The sequence below is a fragment of the Bombus affinis genome, chromosome 6 (assembly GCF_024516045.1).
Source record: "Bombus affinis isolate iyBomAffi1 chromosome 6, iyBomAffi1.2, whole genome shotgun sequence".
Classification (NCBI taxonomy): Eukaryota; Metazoa; Arthropoda; class Insecta; order Hymenoptera; family Apidae; genus Bombus; species Bombus affinis.
In genome coordinates, this window is record NC_066349.1 from 13,577,147 (window position 1) to 13,603,721 (window position 26,575).

Genomic DNA, 26,575 nt, shown 5'->3' on the forward strand with positions numbered 1-26,575 from the left:
TAATTAGATCGATAGCTCACTCTCCCTTACATCGATCGTTACGAAAAATCGGTGCACTATTTGCTCGATGGAAATAAGGGTGTTTCCATTCTTTCCTCAAGACTTCAGAACTTTAGTTCGTTATTCAACAAAGGCCACGATGTAATTTGCGATCTATTAGACTCGTGGGATAGATTAAGCCAGCGAATCATGAACAATGCGGGCTCGAATCACTCTATTCGAAGTTCAATGGATTCGTGTAAGATGTCGATGTGAAACAAATAATTTTTCTGTTTCTTGTATGTATGTACAAAAAAAAAGTAATAGCAAAGAAAAAAAACGTTTTATCTTAACGTTTTTATCAAAATGTTATTACGTATTAGCCATCGCCATTTTCCGTACACTCAAACTGTGTAAACTCTATGTGTTGTTAACAACTTATTTTATATTTTTAGCAAACTTCAAGAATTCTGTCACGCTAAAAAGAAAATTAGATTTTACCTTTGATCATTCAGAAGATAGAAGATGGCAAGAATAAAATTAATAGAAACGATACTCGAAAATATTCAACTCTCACATTTTCCATTGCAAAGAATAAACTGCCATGAATGTCGAAATTAGTGACCTATCTTGACCTAGTCCCATTTCGGTCTTTTCACTGCGAGGAAAGTGAACGTTTCCACGGAACTCTCTTTTCTTACCGGCGCACGCTGCAACAATCTTTTTCGTTGTTCAAGCAAAGCGATATGCACGCAACGAATGGTTTACAATTTCTGTAATAGCGTAAACGGCCGGTTATTTAATTGTCAACGGTTATAGCATTCGTTTAGGAATTTAATAGTACCTCAGTTACAAATTGCGAAACGTTGCATTGCCACGGGTTCCCTTTCTTTTCTTTTTTCTCTTACAAACCATGGGGACATTTAACGATTGCCGCGCGTTCGCCCGGATTTCTTGTCTCTCGGTTGAGAAATTGGTTTGTGCAATCTGTCGTTCGATCGATATCGATAGAGGTCGCGTTTGCGATTGCAGTTAGCGTTCAATGCTAACAACTTGCACTTTTAACAGCTCTCGTACACTTTGCGTTTGTTTTATCATTTGGAAAAAGAAGTATTTACTAATTATAATTTTTAGATATTTACGCTCGTTGTTCTTTGTGTTCTTTTTCTCGTCTTTGTGAGATGCGTTTATTAATGGACAAGGGGTCGCCGTTGATCGTTTGGAAAGGTTTAATTGGAATTAATGTGCATTTGGTTGTAATGGAGTGTTTCTGTTATTGTGCTAATGAAGTGTTTGACGACACGGTGGTAAATGAAGTCAATGGCTTGTTTGAATTGCGTGAGGTAGTCATCTTAAATAATATTAAAGCAGACAAATTTTCGTAGTCAAATTTTATTATGATTTATAGTAATGTATTAATACTATATCTCTATGTATATACATAATATTATAAATTGTTTAACTATGTCTACATTTTTTTTTGCAAAATTATTGACATTGCCTAATTAAAAATTCAAGATATCTGGCTTATCCGTGTGACAGTTTATCCGTTAAAAGAATTGCATAGTTTCAAATTTTCGCGGAATACGCGATCAAAAGAATCATTCTTAAGCATATGATAAAAAAATGATTCAATCAGCTGAGTATGTGTAATTATTTTCTTCTAAATATTAATTAACAATCACAGGCTGCCACTGTTGTGTCTCGGCCGGAGAAATTTCATTAATTAGAAGCGGATAGAATCTCTACTCCAAAAAGATCGTGTCGATGGTCAAGGAATTTCAAACTGGTTCTCTGTTCTCTCTTTTCCTACTTCCTCTCTTTTTCTTAGACCACCGATGCTCTACGACGTTTGTTGATAGTTTATCACGACAGTGACCCGTGGAAGGCAACGGACCGCGGTCCTTGAATTCAAAATAGTTTTCGTCGTTTCGGCTGGAGAAACGGCTGCGTGCTGAGCATGAAAAACTTCCGTTCTTATCCGTGAGAATGGCGCCTCAAATTACGGAAAGCAGAATTCGTCGTACATGAAAGCGTTAATCGAATTTTCTATCTTTAGTTCAAGGGCTCGGAAACTTTTCGTTACAATCGATTCTACATGCTTTTCAACTCGATTTTTGTTTTACTCGATATTCGTTGAATTTTCATGCACCGAAACGTGATGAAAAGTCGAAACATACCCACGAACGTTATTGTATCAGATTATTTCTAGACTTCCTGGTGAAATTTTAGGAAAATTTATCCTTAGATGTATAATACCGTCATTAACTTGGCAGTAACAATACAGAAAAAATAGGATGGATTATTCAACTATCTTTTTATAGTTTCGTGACACGTAAGTTAGTATCTAGAGCTTAAAGACAATATTATTATAGATCTATGTTTATTTCGCTACCAAACATGTTACTGTAATCAATTTCTTAAGACTGCCACATAATTGGTAATTTATGACCTGTAAAATTGCGATAACAGCGTTAGTTCAATCGTGTATGAAGATCCTGAAGATATAATTATTTCATTAGAATAATAGTGATGATAAGTATAGATTCGAGGTGAACGATCGTTACGAGTCAGACTCGACTCTTTAGAAGAACAGAATGACGCATTTTCACTCGACCTTCTCTAAAATTATGAAAATCTTCCTAACTACTACTAACTCGTACTAATTCTTCCTATTTACATCGAAGTCTCATTAATCATACTATATTAGTGCTATGCAGCGTGCCACTTTTCCTACATAAAATATACGAAATCGATAAAAGTGATTTAGCACATAATTTTTCAATAGTAAGCGCGATAATAGATTCTCTAAGTTGAAACTGTACAAATACGATGATATTTGATGTCTTCTTTCACGTATAATGTTTTATATCGATGCTCGAGTTGCATTCGATACGGTATTTAATAAATAATTTACGCTTAAGGGGGGGATTCATCGTGTTCACGGCTTATAGCGATAATCGCGTCTGGTTTATTATGAACGATACGAAAATTGCGGTAAAAATCGTGAGTTACAGCTGGTCACGTACGTACAAGGCACTTGACCAACCGGTTTTAAATCCACGAGGTGATGACGCGAAATTTACGGGGCTCCTTTTGTCGACGTAGCCCTTGAGCGCAGGCTCACGACCGATGTTTCATTAGATTGCCGCGCTATATTCGCTGTTATCCTCGAGAAAATTATATTTTTTCGTTTCTGTATCTCTATCGTTATTGACAGAAATCGATTGGATATAAATTTTCCAATCGTTCCTTTATATTCAGGTCTTTTCGCAACCAGAATTACAATTTTACGACATAAAACGTTATTCTGTATTAAAATTGCGAAACGAGATCTTCTTTATATCAATTTATTTATTTCTGGAAGGATCTGATTTAATAAAGTAATAAAAAGTATATAAAATATATGAAATAAGATTTAGTTTCCAATATTTTATTGCGAATTAATATTATTGCGATGTATCGTCGTTGCGAAACGAATCGAAATCGTTGAATGAATTTTTTGTTGATTCCGAGGAAGGAAACTTTGCGAACAATCAAATTTCTACCATATTTGCATATAATATATAGAAATTGTAATTTCTGATCACTATTTTTGTGGCGAAAATATCGATGTGTTTGCGTGTCTGATAGGAAAATCTACTACGGCATTTAATTATTTGATTAAAGTAGGACCAAAAGTTTCAAAGTTTTATTACCGAGGGGTACAGAGACGAAGAATTACTAAGTAAATTATTCATCTTGCTCTTTGAATATTAACTATATTACTTCTGCCTTGTGTTCGAATTTATCTCATAATTTACAAATAAACTAACAAATTACTCTTCGAAATATTTCTCGTCGGAAACAACGATTCTGATGGGAATAATAGAAGCTGCATTTTGGGGCTTGTGTTAAATTTAATCCAAGAATAGTCTAGCCGATTCAAAATGACCCGCAGCTCGTCAATTGAAGGGCTGAGTCAGAAAAGGGGGCTTACAGACCGCATAACTTTGCGGCCCATGGCTCCCTTCTAATTTCCAACCCTGCAGTTTTCTTCTTGCTAGTGGTTAGTAATTTTCCTCCCCATTGCGATCCATTCTTTTTCATTTGCTATTTTTCTTTCGTCGTCCAACAATTTTTACTAGTCATTCTTCATTTCTGTTCAATTTAACGCGCTCTTATAACGAATATTTTTATAAAATTAATGATTCGAAAATTAGAAGTTAACGTAGATTAAAGTAACATGGGTTATAAATAAATCTTGTAAAATATTGAACAGTTCAATTAATACAAATGCTTTGTTCTATATTTTTGAAGGACTAACTTTTTGACGACATAATTCAGAAAATGATTATAATTTAATTTTCGAATTAATTTTTAAGGGAGACTGTAAATCGATTAGGAATATCTACGAAATAATTATAAAAGAATTACAGGATTATCAAGTGTTCGTAAGGCGAATGGAAATTTTGCGATCGTCCAAAAATATCGAGAGACACGGAACGGAATATTTAACTTAATTTTCTTTGGGTTTGTTGAATCAAGATATTGCGTAAGCTCGGTCTGACATTATTATTGCCTGTTTGCAGTATACGTTGATTTAACGAAGTATTGTTTATTCTTTGTTGTGTCTGCATGTCTTAATTTCAGCGTAAAAGCGTCGTACCGTTTGTACAGCTGATTCAATGAATTTTGTAATACTTTCTTTCGTACACGTTGACCTCGATATTTCGTTGATCTTTCTGGTTTCTGAGATACCAATAGATCATCGTCGTTCGCGTCTCTATGTAAAAAAGTTTATTTTTCTGGATCTTTAACCAGACAACCGGCTACTATACTGTACCGACGATAAACGTAAGTCGTTCTGTTTAAGTAATATCTCAGGAAACGTAGATTTACCGCCAGTTTCTGCGATTTATCATTTTTTCTAACGATATATAAAATTGCCCTTAGAGATCTAGTTAACATTTTTCCATAGCCTCCTGTAATTAATTTAATACATCGAGTACAATTACATAGGTTAATAATATAATAATAATAGATAATAATATAATAGATAATATATGAAGCACGATCACCGTTGCTTTAATTATAGAAATTTATCCTAGAAAATGATATTAGAATTTCCATAAAATTACTACCTTATTTTTCGCGAGGAGGGGAAAATAATCTGCTACAAAATAAACACACACACACGCGCACATATATATATATATATATATAAATTAAAAAGAGTAATTTAAAAAGAATAAGTAATAAATTATTGCCAAATTATACATGCAGTTCTAGATAGAGGCAGCGAATTACCATGTATTTCAAGCTTTTATAATCTAAATGAAAAGGTAGACGCAAAGGCATTCATTTAGGATTCGTCACGTAAATGGTAACAATGTCGCTGGAAATTAGTTGTTAGACAAAAGTTTTACTGACAAAAACGAATGACTTTTTGAGAAGTTTTTTCTATCAATCGTTAATCAGATTCGCCGATAACACAGCCCATTCAATGACGGTTTAGATCAGAAGAAACGGATGTGTCATACATTTCTTGATTATGGTCCTCAGAACGAGTTTATTATATCCTTATGATTAATGCACTCGACTCTCTACTTATTACTAAGAATCGTATAAGTAGTACTTCATCGTGGTCGTGCGGTGCTGTTGTATAATCAGCGGCTGATTATGTCGTTACATAATGTTACAATTATTCATAAGCAATCAGAAAAACAATACTCTTTTATTCCATTCCATTCCCGTTAGAAAATAAGAAAGCGATTTATGAACTGTACGCCGCCATTCTTCGTCATTTTCTTCACGATCGCCGTGTCATCGTTAAATCGTGGTCATGGTCGTGAAATAACAAGCGAAGGTATCGATTCGTCATAGACTTTTCTAATTATTTGGATTGACAAATCGCAGGTAAAAAAGTACTTGAATCTTTTTGTTCCTTTTTAAATATTTGAATCTTTTTACGTTTAGTAATTATTTCTTAAAGCGATCGTTTTATTCGTACAATTGCTTTTTAAATGAAATTCGTATCGCGTAAAAAGAGGAACATGCATTTTAACGATATGAAACCTGATATTATTACCAAAAAATTTACTACAATTCGACCAATGTGTGGCTACAAATCAAACGATGTAAATGTCACGAAAGCCAATAAAACAAGCAGGAAAGAAAAAGAAATTAAGGGAAGATAGTTCGTAGAACGAGACGAGCGGTATTTAATGAAAGTTTTTCTGGTCCAACTACGTGGGCGAGCGTGGTTTGACAGAGTAATAACAGAAATACGCACCGGTTTCGCAGGTCGTCGACCCTAAAGCACCACAGGTTTTTCGCCTTAATATACTTAAATTCGTGACTAACGCATCTGGAGAGACACTCGATGGAATTTGCAATAATACCAGCGAATTAATGTACATTACTTTGACCTTTTACATTTTCTCGTCTTATTTTAGCGCGAAGGTATGCTTACAGGAAAATTGCAACATCTTTGATTCGATAATTGATACTTTAATGTCTTATTTCGCGATTAAAACGTGAGTTCAATTGTTGATACGCCTTCTCCTATTTAAGGTGCATTCTTTCGCATTACTCTTCCTTATAACCTTTATGAACGTTAGAAAATGATCTAAGAAGAGTATTTTCATGATTTACGAATATATCGGCGAGAAACGTTATAAAATTTTAATTATCGTAAGTGATAAAAAAAGTAATCTTGCGATCTTATAGAAAAAAATCCTCAATTCAGAGCCCCGGTTTCGCAATGATTTAGACGTTTAAAGTTCGCTGATTTAAAGTTATCAAATCATTTGTTTTACTTTATCTACTAAGCGCCAAGTGTGAAAAAAATGCGTAAAAGGATGTGCTTGGAGATATTAGATAAAAAATGAAACTGAAACTGCAACTTTAATCTGAAATGCTAGACGTGACATTTAAACGAACAAAAAATAAGAAATAAGATTAAGATAATGTTCGATACAAAGCATCATTAATCTATTTCATGCTCTTTCACAATATGTATCGCTTATAAACACAATCCATCGACATCGTTCAACAATGTCTATCTTATCTTTAACAACCGCTGATATCATAATACCAGAACCGTGAGTTCCGTAACGAGATTAGAACGTTTAATTGAATCGACCATCGAGGATTCTTGAAACAATGTTCAAGTGTCTTCGTTTCTACCAACTTTTTGCTTTTTACCTTGTAATAAATTCCAACAAATTCAGCGCTTGTAATATCTCCATGATTTTATGATTTATTGATTTTTCATAAACATCATTCTTCCACAGGAGAAATTTAAATACAGAATATGTAATCAGAAAAGGAAAATCGTTGAGGTTTGTGTAAAACCAAGTATTTAGATTTCTCTTAAGGCTTCAGGCTAAAAATGGATTTATATAATTTTTAGAAAAATTTGATACACTCTTTATAAGGATTTCGATAGAAGCTAGACACAGTATTGAAATGTTATATCGTTATCTATACAAATCTAATCACGTATATCTTTCGAATGTTTTCACAACTTCATTGCTAGTAGCCTATAAGGAACATTCTACATATTTTTATCATAAATAATTTTATAAGGATGTGGAATAAGCAGTAAAATTTAAATTTACCTAATTATGTAGCCACGTGTGTTTTGAACGTGTAATATGAAATGATTTACATAACTCTCGACTAATCAAAAACTTGTAAACTTTGTTTCTCCATCAACTCAAAACATCCGTACGAAGACACCACCTTGCGAACCACGAGATCCTAAAAAAATCACGTTATCGTTAATTAGAGCTTTCTCGATAGGACAAAAATAGCTGGCCAAGATAAACAGAGTAACACGATTAACTGGCGTCGTACGATGCAATGGGATGTCGGTTTGCGCGCACGCCCGATAATGTCCAGGTTAATTAAATGCGGTAACCAGGTGCTAAACCAGAAACCAGATCCCACGGCGAGGTAGGCCAGGACGTCGCCTCGAGAATTCCACGATCACGAACGGCCGCGAAAGACCTAGCGACGCGACGGACTCTCGTCGATCGCACGTGAATGGGATTTAGAATGCCTCGTGATCGACGATCGTACGTAGCCGATGACCTCTTCGAGGAATGGTTGCGCAATTGCTACATCAAGGTCGTGCTTCCAGTTCTCCAAGGTTGGGACGGTGAACCATTCGAATCGTTTCTCTTCGATCTTTGCTATTCCTGTCTAAACGTACGTACTTCTTCTATGACTGATCATCTTATTTTGATTCGTCGATGTGAATTATTTTTGTCACTTTGTTACTGGTTATTGGTAGCGATGTGCTGTGAAAAAGTTCGAATCTCATCGAATACGTACAGTATCGGTCATTTTGTAAACTACGGATGTTTATGCAAATTCATATTCTTATGAACACAAATAAAAAGATAGAACGCTAGCAGAAATTTGTTTCATCTGAATAAATTCTACAATGTGTACTATTACTTTGGTTACTTTATATATTTTTGCATATTCCAGTTCGAGCACGATCGGATACTAAAAACTTATAAAGGCCTCGATAAAACTTGAATCCCGAGTCTCGATAGGTCTTGGTCCTTAATGTTTCGATAAGTCTTATGATAAGCTCTGAGAAATTCATTTTATACGATATATATATCGCTGTGCATCGTAATAACAAGCGGGTTTTCCGTTTCATAGGTTGCTTAGCCGCTTGCTTTCATGTCGATTCTTATTCCGCGAAATATCGATGAATGTTAATTCGCTGACGACGATATGTAACGCGTCATTTTTCCTGCGCGATCCGCAAATATTACGGCATTCCCCGTTTTATCTCGCCCAGTGAGTCAATGAGTCAATTACCGTAAAACATTGCGATCCACAGAGGTGATATTACCCAGAGGTCATTAGCGTTCTGAATTCTTCCTCGTCTTCGCCATTCAACGACGTCCTACTTCGTTAATATGCGTTCTGTCAACTAAAATTTCAAGCGTGTTTCTTTAAATTGCATCTCGGTTTAATTACAGTATATTGAAATTCCTTCATACTAAAATTTCTCCAATGCACAAGTTCATCTGTGAAGTTCATGAAAGTTTACGAAAGATTTCTGGATATAAGTAAAATTACTCATAAAAATTGCAGAGAAAAATGTAACATTTGGAGGAAATTTTATAGACGTTAGAAGAGCTCAATTTTATTTCGTCAAATTTATAAAGTTTGTAGATTTGTATCAGAAAATAGACCAAGAATTATTAACGCTGTTTTAGAAGTTTAAAAATAAAAAAGCAAAGGAAGCCAGTTCTTTAAAGCGTTAAGAAAATTATGATAAAGAGCAAGATTAAAGCATTATTTGGATATATGAATTTTTAAAAAAATTATTCGACAAGGTAAGAGATTATTCGGAAAGAAATGTAGCTGTTGAGTAATCAAAAGAGGGTCACCGAATGTTAATTATGTTCTAAATTAATTGGTAAGATATAACGGTAATGAGAATAATACAATGTATCCTAAGATTCATTCATAAGAACAAAACATTTCCGTTTGGTAGATCGTATAAGACCTTTTCACAGTATTGTGTTTCAAAAGATAATCTCCTATTTTCATGATTAGATCGCATTTAAGGTTTCTTTGCTGCGATGATACTTGGCACACGGGCATTTTTAAATTATGCGTGGTTTCTTATAAGGCGGAAAATTGATTATATGCGTCATGTCGCATGGATATTAAACTAAAAAAGTTGCTAATGATCGATCGTTTTCTCGGTGTTCCAATGTGATACGCAACAACTTGTTTAATTAAACGAGAAATTAATTACACTTCGTAGTTTCCGCTGTTATAGAAGCTGCGATTTCTTTCGCGATACATTATTTACGAATTTCAGTTATCTCAAATATTTGTTACATATAACGCAAAAAATAATAAATCCATTCCTGTACAATTAAATTATCCAAATGTATTACAAAAGTCGAGCATAAAACGTAAAATACAAATAAAACCATCGGGCAAGAACCCAACTCCAGTTGTGCAAAAGCAAAATCGTTTAACGAGTAATCTCGTTAGTATTGGAAGTAGTGATGGATTCAAGTATGTTGCAAGCATATTGGTCAACTAAATACGAATCCTCTATAAATATTTCGAGAAGAAAAAGGAAGGTACCCTGATACTCTTAAATATGATAATATAAAATATAAAATATAAAAATATATAGGATATATAATACCTTTTTAATACTCTCGCGATTCGACTAGGGCTTGTAAGAATATCGATTCATTCTAATATCGAAATAAATAGATAGACGTAGATAGATTTTCGAAACATTCAGGTACAACGAACAAACTATTATATGTTATGAGTAAGTATACGAATCCTATGATGTGAATCTTGGGTATCGGATTTGATTCGGATTTATCACACGTTGAATTTGATCCCATCGCTAGTTGAAAGACGCGGAGATGCTAATAAGCGGCCGAGAAGAGCACGCGCTGGCTAGCGAACGCAAAATTTCGTGGGGATAGTGTTAATCGTAGACAGAGTTACGAGACGAGAACGTATCTCGTCGCGGGATAGACGTATCACGAAAGAAATCGTGAAACTGGTTCCATTAGAGTTCCGAATGTGTATCGTAGATTTCCACGCGGTCCGCATTCGGCCGTATCGAACGCCTAAGATCCACTTAACATTTACGATAATTAGTAGGATTCCACGATGCTAATGGCCGGCTGTTCTCGTAAGACGATCGTCTACGTGTGTGTACGCGTGTTGGTGGAACGGCTAACGTAAGGGGGAACTGGACAAGTTCGCTTTGTATCTCTTTCGTTTTACGTTCGGTTCACACTGGCTGCCTGGAAACAACTTGGTGTTACTCGTCCAGCGTGCCATCGTTCGCCAGGAATTATCTTAATCTTCCGTGAGCTGGCGTGGTATGCAAGGGTTTCGTTTTTCGCCGGTCGCATCGGTTTGTCCCTCTTTCACCCTCGTGCTATTTTGCTTCATCTTCCTTTAGCTTCCTCCTCCGCGTTGCCTCTGAATGAGATTATTAATTGACTTTCTTTCGGACACCCTGTTCGATCCTATCTCCGAAGGTTGTCGGATGTAGAGGAACGAGGGCTTCGAGGGATTGGTCTCGTTGATCGCTTGAATGAAAAGGAGAGCTACGATTCTGATTCCTACAGCTTTTCTGTTTGTGGTTGTGGTTGGATTTACGGTCACATATGGGAGAGTCTTTGTACGTCTATTTTAAGAATTATTTTTATTTATGACATTTTTCTGATATCGAGGAAATTGATCTTGAAATTCAAACGTTAAAACAATTCCAAAAGGTAGAGTCTCTGCGATAATTAAGTTATATACTCGATGCTTGACTATAGCAAGAACTTGGCAGTCAATCTTTTTAGCCTTTAAACGGTACTTTTACGCAACGTTGGATTGCTTGAATTATTTACAACATCACATTTAACGATTAACTTAACCATTTCTGCTGTTGATTCAAAAATTTCACAAATGTCATTTGTATTCCTTTGGTTCTATGTGCTTCGTGTAATATCGTTTAATAATATATTTGTTTATCAGAATATAGAACTATCGTAAAAGAGCTTTTGTCGTTAATATTTTCGGTACAAGACGCAGTAATTTTGCAGGAAAATTTTCTAACATTTGATTTTCATGAAAATAATCTTTTTCTACAGAGTATCTGTATTTATTGCAATTACAAAGTATGTCAATAAAGTATTCTTATAAAAGATTTTTGACGGGGGATATAATGTAGTATAAAGAAAGAAAATCAAGTTCATTTGTTAAAATAGACACACACATTTTGATTCATAATACGATATCGTTTGTAACAAATTGAATGATGTACTAACGAGCCATTTATTTTATTATTTCGGACTATTGTCGTTACATTACAATGTACAGTCCTTTTTCATACAAATTACCTACTATTCTAGCCGATAATTGCAAGATATAATCATTGAGCCTTTCAGTTAAAGCACTTTACAAGACATTGAATGGACCCGGTAATGTATATATGCATTTACCTTTCCAAGAATGCGAAGAAATATTCAAGAGTATTCAATAACACGGGATAGAGTTACCTCATTATGCAAATGCTTATACGAAATGTTAAAAAATTCATTCCAATTTAATACAAATTGAAAGTAATCGCGTGTTTGGCACTTTTCGGTTATCAGAGAGATCTGTTTTAATAAACATTACGAAGTAAATATTCGTAATATTTGAATAAAAGACAGATCGAAGCGTTCAAATGAAAGTTACAAATATAGAAATCTTACGTTCATTCAAAATTTATTTAATTCCATCAAACCTTTTTAAATTTAACTTTCTTTTTGGCCTTCGAGAAAATTATTTTCTATTAATCGTTAAGAGTAAAGGGTTAATCTATAACAAACATATTCTGTTTTCTAAATAACTGCAAGAAAATCCACTAACGATATGAACTTAGTCATAAAAAATACCGAAAATTCGCAAAAACTAAAACTCCACTGAAAACCAAGTTCATTGAAAAATATCTCCTCTACGCGACATCTGCGTACTTATTCGTAGTAAGAGACAAAGCAACAAAGATTTGAAACGTCATCCTGTCGCGTAGTTGAACGTTACAGTTAGATAAATAACGTTTAGAAAAAGCAGAAACACCAACAGTACGCTGCTTTCGGCTTGTTGTTATCAGGATTTCATTGAAATGTCCCCTACCCCTGTGAATTCTTGCGCAGATACCTTTAACCTTTGCAAATTGGATGCTCTTTGGTTAGTCGGCTCTTGACAGCGAATCACTTAGTACCATTAATCGTGTTATTTTCTTCTTCTCTTTTTTTTCTTTTTTTTTTTTTTTTTGTTCGCGTATGCACATGTATCGTGTGATCTTTCGACTTTCGTTGTGCCAGTGTCGTAATGTTTGCCCACATTGAGTAAAAGTAAATTTCAGTGTACGTGAGAATGGATTTCAAATTGCTTCGCGACGATCTCTCAAGGTAAATTTATTTATTACGTTGCTTTTATTATTATTCTTCAAACAAGAGGTAATACGTGTATTAAAATCTCAATTCAGCGTAGATTCGTTGCATAAACAATTAATTATTTATGACTTAGATGCGTTGCCAGATAAAAATTCTTCGATAGTTTCGCAATATTTGATTTTCATCCTCGCTATCATTTTCGTGGAACGAAATTCGTGTCGCGGCTTTCCTCTGTATTCGAATTTCTTATCTTTTGGAAAGTATGGGATTCCGGCAACGGGAGAAGTTGTTGGCTGGCTTCGTATAAAGGAGCATCGTAAGATACAAGGTTTAGGAGGCACGAAATTAGCAAGCCCCGAAGTTTTGACACTTCGAGGTTCCAATAATTTAAGGCCTTTAAACTTGGCTGTCTCAGAATCTCCGGCCTTTGACGCTTCGAAACTTCGAACCACTCGCCAGCTTACCCTTCTTATTAACATTCTGCCAGCTTTACAGTTTATAAAACGTTCTCTTTTTTTTTCCTTTAATGGACGCTTCCATTCTTTCGATATTACGCTGTATTTCAATTTTCTTTTTGCAGTAATTTACGTACAACTGCATTAATTACTACTCTTTACACTTGAATTATTCCTATGCAAAGTGAAATTTTGTTAAGAGGAGATTCTCCTGAGAGTTACGTTTTACGTTAAAATGCATTAAATTCATGAAGATGTAAACGTAAATATATCGCTGATATTTAATTATTTGTTCGTTTCATGCAATTGAATAAATAAATAATTATAATTTAATGTACTTTTATAATCGATACAGAGTACGAATGTTTCAACTTAGAAATTTTATTATACCATAATTATCGGTTACAAATTATCAGAAGCCTTCGTATAAATATACAATACGATCAACGAAGTAGGTATACGATCACAGAAATCTATACCCTAATTCATTTATTTTACACCAAAATATTAATTTATAATTTCTAGAATTATGAAAATTGTTTCGATAATAAAATCCTCCGAACTACAACGCGCACCTTATAAATTTTCAAGTATTATCACTTTAGCAACGAAGAGTTATACGTATCGAAGAGTTATGGTAACGAATCGTACATCAAAATCTAACGATGCTCATCCAGGAAAATACACGAACAACATTATCGCTTTGTGACAGTATCCATTTCTCTATGTAGCTTCCGTGTCACCGACATCGAAAACTATTAGCACCGACATGATGTTCCCAAATATTTACGACTTGGACTCGGCGATACCGAGTGAACATTCGCCTTTACAACCATGACGTTCTATTATATCCAGAATTTAATCATCGAAACGAAGAAAAAAACACGCGTTTTCCTATTGAAGCTCGTTCGAGAAGTTCGTGGAACGATCTGACAGTTCGTCTGGCCACGTCTAAGATTCACTGAACGTTCAACGATGATTAGTAGGAATTCGCGATGCCAATGATCGGTCGGCGTGTACCTACTACTACATGACTCGTTGTACAGTGCACAAAATCAAGCATAGAAGCTGCCTGCTCTCCTGTTGCCCGATTATTAAGCGGATATTGACAGTGATGCGTGATCTTCCTTATCTTTGCGATTCGTTCCTAATCGAACTGCTTTTCTCAATTAAATTGTCCCATTTAACGTTGTTTTTAGTTTACAAGATATATCAAAATATTCGAAGTTTTGTACGTTTCTTATCGTTTTACGAAGCTGTACGCGCCTTTTAGATAAGTTTCGGATAAGTTATTAGTCAACTTTAAATCGATTTTAAAGGTGCAGATCGTTTCTGGAAATTTGAATTGGCGTCAGAGCCGACGCATCTGTTGCGTTGTCTTTCTTGCGCACTTGCAGGAAGTGATTAGTATTCGTTAACGTTCGTTGTTAGATACGCTTGCATCGGTCTAGACCGGTTTTGGCTATGATGGAAGAGGTTCTTACTTGGAATTGCTCTCGAATGGGTTTGAAGGATGTTCAATTTTGTCTACAACCTGTGTTGCTGGTTACCGATGTGGTATCCAGTTGGCTAAGGTATTTAGTACATCTTAAATGGAATGACATATTACTAGAGAGAAGAGAAAATGACCGGAAGTTTGTTTTTAAGAAATATTTACTTTGCATCTCATTTTCAAGTGATAGTCTAATTTAGAAACGGTCGGATGTACAATAAGGAATTGTATAGTACGTTAATAGTTAAAAATTGGTAGGATTGTACGTTATTGAGTTTGATGGACAAAACTTTCCTCCGATCCAGGAACGAGTTTCTTCGTTAGAATAAATGTCAAACGCCGAAAGAATTTTATTTACCTCGGTCCCGTACTAAATGAGTATCGCTTAATTCCTCTTGTTATAAACGGAATTAGTGGAAATCAATACAAATATATCCTCTGAGAAGATCGACGTTACGGAATGTTAATGATTCCTTCGAGGTTATAATATCTTCTAATATCATTTGTAAGTGTAAGCAACATACGTTACGTACACATTTAAAAAGAATCTGAAGGATATACGATGAGTTTTTCCAATAAATAGTCTTAGATGAGGTATATATCTTCGAAGAATTACTATTCGAAGAGATTATATCTTGTTGATTAGAAAACTTTCAAAGAAACGTTTCATAAATTATCATCCACCATCGAACAGCGTAAAACCATCTCGAACTCGCGTAGCAACTCGAGAAGCAAACCTCGGATCAGACCGCAGTTTCATGTCGCGTTACATGTTACAATCGTTCGTTCCCTAGCCAGCTGCGTGAGTATAATGGTTTTCACGTTATCTTCAAAATTCCGTTTATTCCGCCAAGATTTATCGTTACTTTCTCCAACTAATGACCTCTTTCTATCTCGAATTAACATATTAGCGATCAACAAATTGGCGTTTGTCTATAAGATCGTCATTCTGCAGTTTTCGTAAATCATGTGAAATAGGTAATATAAAGCGTTTTATGAAATTTATTTCATTGCCTTAGCGAAATTTCACGATTTCTTTGACCCTGATGCGCATTTCTCTCCGCATGGGATATGTATTCACGGATGATCAGCGAGCTGTACATGGATTCAGGAAGGACCGGTTTTTTCAAACTTGATAAGAGGATGACGTGAGAAACTCTAATGCCTGATATGTGGCCGTACGATTTCGTTCGGGCCAGGCAAAGGGAGACAGGTGATTGGCGAAAGGAAGAGGTAGGATAATGGTCGGGGCCAGGATGAAACAAGAGAGAAGGCCAGCCGATTGTACGGACCGCCTCGAGGATAGAGCGGAGACGAGATCGTTTGTATGCGCCATTCCTCTTCCCTGGACCAGTTTTCGTGCAGGTACCCTAAAGCTATACGACCCTGGCGGAATACTTCAAGGGTTTGGATCTGCTTCCTACAAGATCGGACTTGTTCTTCGTTGTCATACCGTAGCCGCAGATTAATCTGCCGCGTTCTTTCCCGCGAGATAGAGGTGCTTCGATGAATTTTTAGCTTCGCTAAAGTTTCGTTGCTTCGAATACTATTTGTTTCAAAAATAAAATTCCTTATCCTGGTTAATTTGTAACATATGTAGGAACGATCGAAGGAAATATTGATTATAATATGTGTTATCGATTATATAATTGGTTATAACTGACCATGATATAATATCAGGTCTATTCGAAAAATTCGTAGCGGAATTTAACTGGAGTTAAACTTTACGTAATCTACAACTTCACAAGTTTTTTCTTGAAAATTTGAAAGTTTTACCTGTTACTTCGCTCGCATCATACAGTGGCTACAGAAATATTTATTTTTTGACAAAGCGCTGTTTATCAGTTTCTATTTCGTTTACGTAACACTTACCGAACTTTCTTTTAGTCGCATGATCGTAGTACTAACTCATACGAAGTTTAACATATTAGGTTGTCCGAAAAGTATCTTTCTTTCGCAAACGTGTTTTTTACAACGGTGCACATTCATACAAACGTGAAACCAAGTCTGTGAAATGTCGCGATGTTTATCTCAACAGGACAAAATGAATCGTACGTAATTCGACAAAATAATATAAAACAAAAAACGTTGTGCATCTATTATTTCCTCATAAAACGAAAGAAATTTTTCAGACAACCTAATACGTACTTGAAGTCAATTAATTAGTATGTAAGTGCTATAATAAATACAATGGTGTGCAAATCCTTTTGCAACCATTATGCGTGTCTTATAATGTAAAACGCTAAATGAAGTAAAAGTTTTTAGAATTTTCCAATAAATATAACGAACACATTGGGTTAAGTAACGAACATAGGTCATAATTTAAATATTTTTGCGCTCCCTGGAAAGAATATCGCGTTAAATGCAACTATCTTAGAACGTGCCTCTATACCGGCGCGCCCTCGTAACAGATATTTCTTGAAATTTATTGTCAATTATTCCGCTGATACGTAGCCGCGTGTGTGGTAGCTTAACTCGCAAAGATAAACGCTGGTACATTCACTTTCGTGATTCAGTATTGTCGTTATTCGCCCCTTTCTAACAGGAGAATGACTCGTGGTCGAGATCAGTTCGTTGGCAGGTGAAACGTTTTAAATACAGAGAAAAAAATGTAAGCCGACAAAGAGACACCGCATCTTTGAAAGTTTTTACGGCATTTCGAAAGGACCTGGACGAATACTCGAGTGCACTCTGCTTGTTTGATCGCTGTGAACGTCGCTTAAAAGTCTGTGTGTGCACGCGGGCAACATTTACCCTCGGTTTCATGCGAATTAAATGTTTCGTACCCTCGTTATATCGTGAGAGGTACGCGTGAAACATCTATTTATCTTGGTAAAATTATTACTCATATTCGTTCATGGAAATATTAATTTTTTGTAAACAAACATCTTTTCACACAGACAAACTACGTATCATTCACGTTGAAATCCAATTTGTTTACGGTTATAGGCCTTCAGAAAATCTAGAAAATATTTCGGACTATCTATTATCACATTGATTACATCGTACGATCGTTCAAAATGTATTTTAGAACTCGAGCGAAATAGAAATCGATTACTGAACAAAATAATAAATTATAACGTATTTTTAACATTTAAGCTTCTGTAAATAACGTTTTGTTGAATTAAATTGCTGTAATAATGAGAAAAGAAGAAAAGAAAATGTATCTACGGTAAGAGACAAAATTGGGTAAAACTTGAACGTTCGCTTCCGATAGAAACAGGATCGAGTTGCTAAATAAGGGAATCCGTTAGAGGCAAGAGACAAAGAGGGTCTCATAAAAGTTCCATCCAATTGGAAACGAACTCTCAGAATTCGTTGGTGCCTAGAAATAGTATCTAACCAATCGGTACGGCGTCTTTGAAGTCAGGCTAGTTGTGTTGGATGAATATTAAAATTTCTAAAGGGGTATATCTTAACGGTATGGCGCTTGACCTAGTCATTCTAGGAAGTTGCGAATTATATCGCAACATCCTTTTACTCTACGAGGCACATCCTTTCGGATGTCCTGAATATTTCGTGATCTACATGATCAAGCATATTCCACCGACTCTCTGAGTACGCCTAAATAATTCTAACGTCGCCGCAATTGAAGTCAATCGACGTGCCGCTATGCGGCCTGCGTTTTCTACTGATTAAGTATTCCACGTGGACCCTTTCCTTTGCTGATTTATTGACCCTTCACGATCGAACTTTGGCAAGTGGCACGCCACCTTTATAAAGGATTCCCCGCCTCTTTCACAACGATCCGCACCGGGAACTTGCTTTGTTTTATGCATATTTCGCCAATGATTATATACTCGAGCATCGAATGCTCGAAAGGGTTTGAACAGGTCGCAAAAGACTCTAGTTGCTCGTCAATTTCGATGTTAATGAAGACATAAAAAATTTGGAGGTTGGAATTTGAAATTGAGAATTTGCGATTTCGAGTTTAGAGTTTTTAATTTGAAATTGAAATTAAAAGATTCAAAGATTAAAAAATTAGAAATTTAAAATCTGTGTATTTGGAAAATTTGGAATTCAAAATTTGCAACTCGTGAAGTTAGAATAGAAGCCGTAAATTATATGCGTAAATTCCATTAAAATATTTTCAATGATATAAAATTAAAATTATAGATCTAAATTGGTACAAAGATATAATAATTTATTTTGCAATATCGCAGAATATCCAACACAGATTCAATGAACGTAAGAATTTTTGAAAAATATATTCATTAATTTCTCATAAATTCTCGTTTATTCGAGTATTATTAAAAACCCTTCTTTATTTAATTTCCATAAGGGACGAAACTTTTGAAAGGTACTACTTGTAAGCTGAAAGTGCTATTAAAACGAGGTCGCTATTTATGTTGCGAGGTATTGAAATTTTAAGCAAACGAGTTTTTCCCTTCGAATCGACGATTTACATTAAGAGCTTCTATTGACACGAGTGTCTTCGAGAGATAATGCAAATTAGTGAATACAATGTGCACGATCCGGATGTAGTACTCATGAATAATAATCTACCCTGTATTACAAACTTCCAGAACCGTGTATTTCGATTCGTTTCATCAACGAAATGTAACACTTGCGTATATGATATTCTCGTCCATGGTTTTTAAATCTATCTTTCATTTGGTCATTAAGTGGGCCAATTAAAATTAATTAAAGGCACGGTTAAATGAAGCTTAAGAGTCAGAGATTAGATCTATTTTATCGTTAACCTTCGTTTGATGTCGTGAAGGCTCGTGATTACTTTTAATCGCGAATAGAAAACTTCTATCGAATTTTAAATCACATCTTGTATTTTGAACCTCGACGTATGAAATTTTTTTATCGCAAACTCGTCGAAGTATTTCTTTGAATTTTTCGATATTTTATTAAATACTTGTTTCTCTTTTTTGTACAAAAGATTTTTCTCATTTCTCCCAGTTTCATTTTTCTCCACTATAAATTTGGAGACATCGACACAAATTATTTTTATATACAGCGCGTTAACAAACTAAAAACTATATTTTAGAATCTTCAGTAAGTGCAATAAAGTGAAAAATGAGAATGCAAAGGTGAAAGTAAATAGTAATAAGGAACTTTATGGCATAAAAAAGGATAATCGAAATCGAGTACAGAGTACAAGGAAAAGGTATCGAAGCCGTAGTTATTTTTACTATACACGAGATATTGATCTCTTTCTCCGAATATAACTTACCTTAAGAGGAGATAATATTTCTCTTACGAATCGGATCCAATAAAAATCGAAGTGTTCGCTGTCAGATACAATTCATTCCAAAGTGCTAAAGCAGAAAAGGGTGTAGCACCAGTGTGCGCTTACCTCATTCCCGGTCCCACGAGTGAAAGCGAAATTTGCGTTCACCGAGCTTTCTTTCGTAATTTGTTCGGCCCGTGACTGATGAAAATATTAACACCCGCTTACAGAAAGATACTTTCGAAACACTTTACGTGTCTTTTAAATATCGAAAAAGAATAATTTCTGAACATTTTTCCTATAAATGTTCAATAAAAGAATCAAGCTAACTAGGCTGTATTTAAAACAAAGTTCCTCGTGTTCTATCGTTAATCGACCAAGCTTCATCGTCAAACCGTTAGACAGACTCCAAAACATCTCACCCTCGGATCCACTCGTATTTCATTCTAATTTCACTCAAAGAGTCGAGAGCCTAGCTGAATTACGATCACCATTACCAGACGGTACTTGAAGGCACCTCGATCTATTCGCGCGCGCGCGATAGGATTCCGATCGATTACGCATCGGGTGTAATTGACCCGCGATTCGCTGGCTACTCGGATAATTGCGGCCTCGGTAACTCTCGGAGGTCTGCATAGCGATACCGGTAAATCACGCAACGCGCGAATTTCCTCCATCGAGCGCCGAGTTACATCGTCACGTTGGATTTCACTGCTTCGCTCCTAATTTGTCGATCGTTTCCTTCGCTCCTGCGTTCGTTTTCTTTCCTCTGTTTTTGCGTTTCTATCGTTCCTTTCCCCCGCTTCTCTATTCCTCCTGCTCCTTTCTTCCGCTTCTTTTCTCTCCTTCTGCACTCTTCCACTTCTTTTCTCCGCGTCTATGTTCGCAGCTGTCTCTTTCCGGCGTTAGACTCGCGACCTTGAGTCTGGGAAACAATCAAAGCGTTCCCGGCCAATGTCTATTTGCGGTGGCTCGAGTCGAGCTCGTCTGCAGCCGACCGTCTGGATGCGTCGCGAACTCTTCCCGAGAAGGGAATTTCCGCTTCACCTTCTAGGATTCCTCGGTGGGACCGATCGGGAATGATGAATGACCGAGGGTTGAATGACGTTTCGAGTCGAGACGGATTTCGACACTGGGCGTACGGTTAATTAATCATGCAGCTTCGATGGTTTTTCGCGTTATGTAACACGACCAGACCGGCAAGACCCGCGAGTCTAGCAAATACGTACGCAGATCGGCTTGACTGGCTGGAATTAGGTTGCCGGTAACCTCCTCGTCGACGAAGACCAGTTAAACAGCCGCTTGAAGTTTCTCATCTTTTGCATTGCTTATTTATTGGTCGGGATTTTGTGTTTGATTTTATTAAATACGGTTAACATGGTTGGTATTCTAGTTAAGGGTAGGATGAATTGACGTGTATATGTGATATATATTAATATGTTGTTACATTGTAGGCAGATCGATTGTAATTCACGTATTTACGTATATGTATATGTTGCTGTTAACTGTTAGTGATTGTTTCCTGATTGATTTCCCGTCGAAACTGAGGAGTGAATAATTTGGTTTTAAGGTAATGAGATTTAAACGAGGGTGGTTATATATTGAAGATTATTAATTTAGTTTGTTCGAGAAGATGAGGATTACGTAAGAGGCCAATGTTCTTTCATGTACGTTAAATATTTATATTTATTAATTTTGCAATGCAACTACTTTGCAGGGTTTTTATTCGTGTTTGCGTTTATATTAGTATACTGTGGATAATTTGTTTGAAGAAATATTCTTTCTCGTTAAGAAGTGAATTGCTAATTTAGAAATACTGTTACCGATGTTGCTGTTTGTCCAAATCTAGCATTATACGCCGATGGTCTAAATGAAAAGGCAATAACGAGTTCATGGATTATTGAACGTTGTTGAGTAATTCGTGGCATAAATTCGTTTATTACATTATTATATATTTCTATGTGCAAAAGCAATCTTTTATCTCATTATCATTTTTTATAAAATTTTTGTAAATCTCAATACAAATATTTTATTTCATATTTCAAAGTTATCGATTATCTATAATAATTTATTAAACAATAATGAGAATTATCGACGAGTACACCACGTTACCATTACCAACGACATTTATTTTATTAAGTATAGCTGAATAACCAATAAGATTCGAAGAAACAAAGAGCAAAGAATCATTTAAAACGTCGAGATACAACAATATTGATTAGTATGAAACAGATACTAATTCCGTTAATAAAAAGGAGCGGTCGTTGCTCGATTTCTCTCCTTGAACCGTGCCGGTATCTCGTCCACGTGTTACTTGGCATCCTCTACTTTCTTTTTCCGTTTGTTTTATCATTACGCCTTCCGACGAAGCAGCACATAAGTATAAACAAACTTCCGACAGGAACATTTGCTTGTCTACGCATCAATCGGTTCTTTTTTTGAATATCAAACCGTCCCTATTATCGCTAAGAATCTCGTTCCGTATGCTTCCTTCTTCTTTGCCTTCGACAAAGCTTCTTTTGTCTTTCATAATATTTCCTAGTTTACCGTTCTAAAGAATTGTTTTTCTTTTATTCCTATCAGTATGGAAAAATTCGATATAATATTTGGTGTAAAAAAAACGTATTAAAAATTGTAAAATCAGAGAAATGTCGATCGATAAATGTACCTATCACGTTCGCTATAAAATTTCTTGTCGTTGATAAAATTTCGAGAAACCGTATGGAATTTTTACAGTGATATAACATTTCGTTTTCAGAAAGTGGCAGTTTCCTCGAACTTCATTTTTCATTCTTATCCTGTCCCTCGAAATACGTTTTTTCCTTCAATCGCGAAGTTTTATTACTCGTAATGATCCACGCAACACGCTTATCTCGTGATCGCTGATCCTCGATGACGATGGAAAATAGCCCTCTCCAAGAGGGCATTTACATGTTGGATAAATATTTGAAACGATTACATGTCATCGTTACTTGCGTTTACGCCTGCAATAAATTTGATTTATGCGTGTAGTTGTCGTCGCATATAGTTACGGAAATTGTCGTTTTTCTTCTTGGCAACGCGGCGTGATCTTCAAATGGAACTTCCGTTTGCGTTACTTGCTTTGAAGAATTCTGCAGCAGGATTCGGTCCAATAAGACGTTGATGAAAAAGGTTAATGAAGGTTGAAGACATGGTTACTCAAGTTACCCAGGCACAAACCGTAACGTCGAAAACCTGTTTGTTCGGTCAGTGATAGCGTAACTTAACGGAACATCGTGGACATAAAGTATAAAATTTTTGCGTTGCAAAAATATTCAGACCATCCAACAATATCGAAGATATCCTTTGTGAAATGGCGCAGAAAATTTTTTTTAAGTTTTTTTACTATCAGGTCGTGCTGCGTAAGAAAATTTTAATCACACGTATATTTTATCGAAACATAAATTTATAGATACGTTTGTATATATTTTTGTATATTTATCGAGACCTTTAAAAAGAAGCGCTTCCGGAATTCCAAAATATTTGGAATAAAATTATTGCAGTTTCGTCATCTCCACTTCTTTTTAAAATAGCTTGCCTTTTAACTTCACTTTTGAAATATTATCTAGGTAGGATACAAGACGTCTTTCAAGTTCTCTAAATACTAAATTCATGTTTCCACCAACTTTCATGCTGCATTTTACAAAGTTATGTGCCTTTATCGTAAATCTTCTTATCACTAAATACAATATAAATGATTTATAGCAAATTTCTTCATTCGCGGTAGAATTCAAAGAATTTTTATTTGAATAGCAGGCTGTTCTGCTGTGGTCGAGGAATGCAAGAAAATTTCGGAACCATTAAAGAAGAAGGATAATCTCGCTATTATGCGCGTTTATTCTATCATGCTGTAATCATTGTAGCCTCAAGTCTCCGTGAACTTTGTACACGTTAGAGCTGGCTCTTAATAGTTAACTTTGAATGAAATAGAATTATCTACGTACTAGTACCAAGGCTACAAATACGGTTTGTGCGCTTCCTTCGAGCGACGAACCTGCTTTTCATTCTCATTGCTTTCGCGTACTTGGTGGTGGGGAAAGGTAAAAAGGAAGGAACAGGACGAGTCGTTTCGTGTGCCGAATGAGTTGGTCAATCATCATCGAAACGCGACGAAAATGCTTCGAGTTCTCTCCAATTTCAGGTATGGCAGAGGTGTTTTTAGCGGCACGAAAGGTTGCGCGCTTTAATGGCGCGGATGGAATTTATTTCAGCAGTTTCGTTAATTAACGAACGCGTCGAAACGAGCAACGAACGCCAGTATTGTATCGTATTTTACACGGCCGTGATCGCGCGCAGAATTAAAATATCACAAACGTCCGGTATGATAAAAATCGATAATGAAGCAGCACGATTGTTTCAGTACGAAAAAAAATCGCGATGGAGTACGATGAAAGCGGTGAGATTTTTTTTTGTGCGTTCACCGATGCAGGCCCGACGTAATTAACGGGGAAAAAGATTTCGCCGAGGCCTATGTTTTTAGTTGCTTTCCGTTTAATCGATACTTCATTGCTTTTTGGTTGGACAACGAGGTGAAACTCGCGTATAATCGGTCCTCCAGTTGACAAACGAATACGATTGTAAAGGGTCGAGCTTTCCGGTCATTTATATGAATGAGAAAAACTATTAAATTGTTGGAATTTTAACCGATTAACCGAGTCATTGCTTAACCAGAATTTTTTATAACCATGAAATTGAAAGTTAATAAAGACAAATTAATTTTTTTTTTAATTGGTAATATCGGTTCTGACGGATTTTATCAAAATCATAAATTTCTATCCTATCTATCAAAAACCGAAAGCCTTGTATTTCAGTCTTCTAATCGTGCAAATTTAATTCTTTCCTTAATCTTTGTTTCCTTTAGCTTTCTTAATCTTTGTTTCGATTCAAGATAAATTACGTAAACATGCAGCCATCCAAAACGTGTAAATCCATGCAGCATAAAATGTCACCTCTCCTCGTTACTTCATCCGAACGCTTAAAACGTTTAAACGAAAACAGATGTTTTAATTGCTATAAATTCTGTGCTCATTTCAGCTTCGATTTTCTTTTTCTTACACGGTGACGTCGAACCGTTTTCTTTTCTTTTTTTTTTTCCGAAAACGTGAAGTCTGTAGTCGCTGAAAGATAAGAAATAATCCGCGTGTTATCCGTTTCTCACAATTTCCTTTTTATTTTAACTTCCTTGTCCAACAGTGACACTTACGTATCGTAAGAAAGAATGAAATGACCTGACAGCGGCCGGGTTTGGTAACGTTGATAACTAGCATGACACGGGCTTTGACATTTCCTGATTCGGCTTTCTACATTTCACTTATCTTTAACTTCGTTCCACGGCTGATGAAACCGAGCGTCAAGATACGATCTGCACGGTTTCGACGTTTCGATTCGCGTGACACGTTCAATACGATCGAACAACGAGTTCCAGGAATTTCAAGGATCTTTATCCAGCATCGATGCGAACAATTTTCGGAGAATTTGGTGAATAGATAGGTTCGATTCTGTACAGGAAATTTACTGTGGCACGTTCAAGTTAAATATTTCTGGACAAAATTAAATCCAACGAAGATAATACTATGATAGGTTGTATTCTATCGTTTCGTCCTTTAGCTGTCGAAACTACGTATGTACGTTGCTTTCTTAACTGTTTACTATTTTAATCGGTATCTAGTTTTTGATAGTATTTCTTATAATTCGAGGAAATTATTACTAAATTCGCTATTACTAAATATTCAAGTAAGATAATTTGTAAGCATAAATGAATTCTTTCAGAGAAATATCCAAAGTATAGGATGTCAATTATTTCCATGAAATTTCTACTGATACAAGGTATCTGTATTAATTTACAGGTGTACAGAGGTCTCGACATTATCACGGCGAAAGTAACAGAAGAGGAAAAGAAACTGGCGCCGCATCACATGCTGGATATTCTAGATCCCCTGAAACATAATTACACGGTGGTACAATTCAGGAACATGGCTATATCCATTGTAATTTTTCCTTTTTTCCATCACGTTCGTCTTTTCTCTATCAATCACGATACCTATTAAAAATTTCCCAAAACTACACGCAGTGTCAGTGATCCATATATCAAATAGCATATCCACGGAAACTCGTTGCACGGAAATTTAACGTTTCCAACATTCGCTAAAACACAAACGATCTGCCGAACTACGACAGCTTAGCAACTTTCGAAATACGCGTCGTTCCTCAAAAACCAGAAACTAGGAATAAAAAGAAAAAGCGAGAGGAGGGAAAAAACCGTCTGTGGAATGCGATATCGCTCGAATACCATCGTCGTCTGGCGATCGTGCGTAATAATTAATAAGCAGCGCGTAAAAATGTCGACGCCGCATTGCGAATACCTCGAACTATCTTTCTGTATTTACATTTACACTTTCCGCGGGATTAATATTCGTGCCAGCATTTTGACACGCATCTTGGTAGTTTCGCGAAATCGGCTCGCTCCTCTTTGGTCTCCAACGCCTAGTTCATCCAACGTTGTAACGTGCAT

General features: G+C 35.8%; 1 protein-coding gene across 3 annotated transcripts in view; it reads left to right on the plus strand.

The window, feature by feature from the left end:
- The window catches only part of LOC126917463 (tRNA dimethylallyltransferase), a 116,201-nt gene that overhangs the window by 7,002 nt on the left and 82,624 nt on the right, over window positions 1-26,575 (plus strand). Inside the window, exons 1-2 of one of the 3 annotated variants that reach the window (XM_050724356.1) lie at window positions 12,710-12,929; window positions 25,911-26,051. In XM_050724356.1, the coding sequence (XP_050580313.1) occupies window positions 25,980-26,051 (72 nt within the window). In that variant the 5' untranslated portion in view covers window positions 12,710-12,929; window positions 25,911-25,979. Of the gene's footprint in view, window positions 1-12,709; window positions 12,930-25,910; window positions 26,052-26,575 lie in introns of those variants that run through there. The other 2 variants (XM_050724354.1, XM_050724355.1) reach the window with 2 other exon arrangements.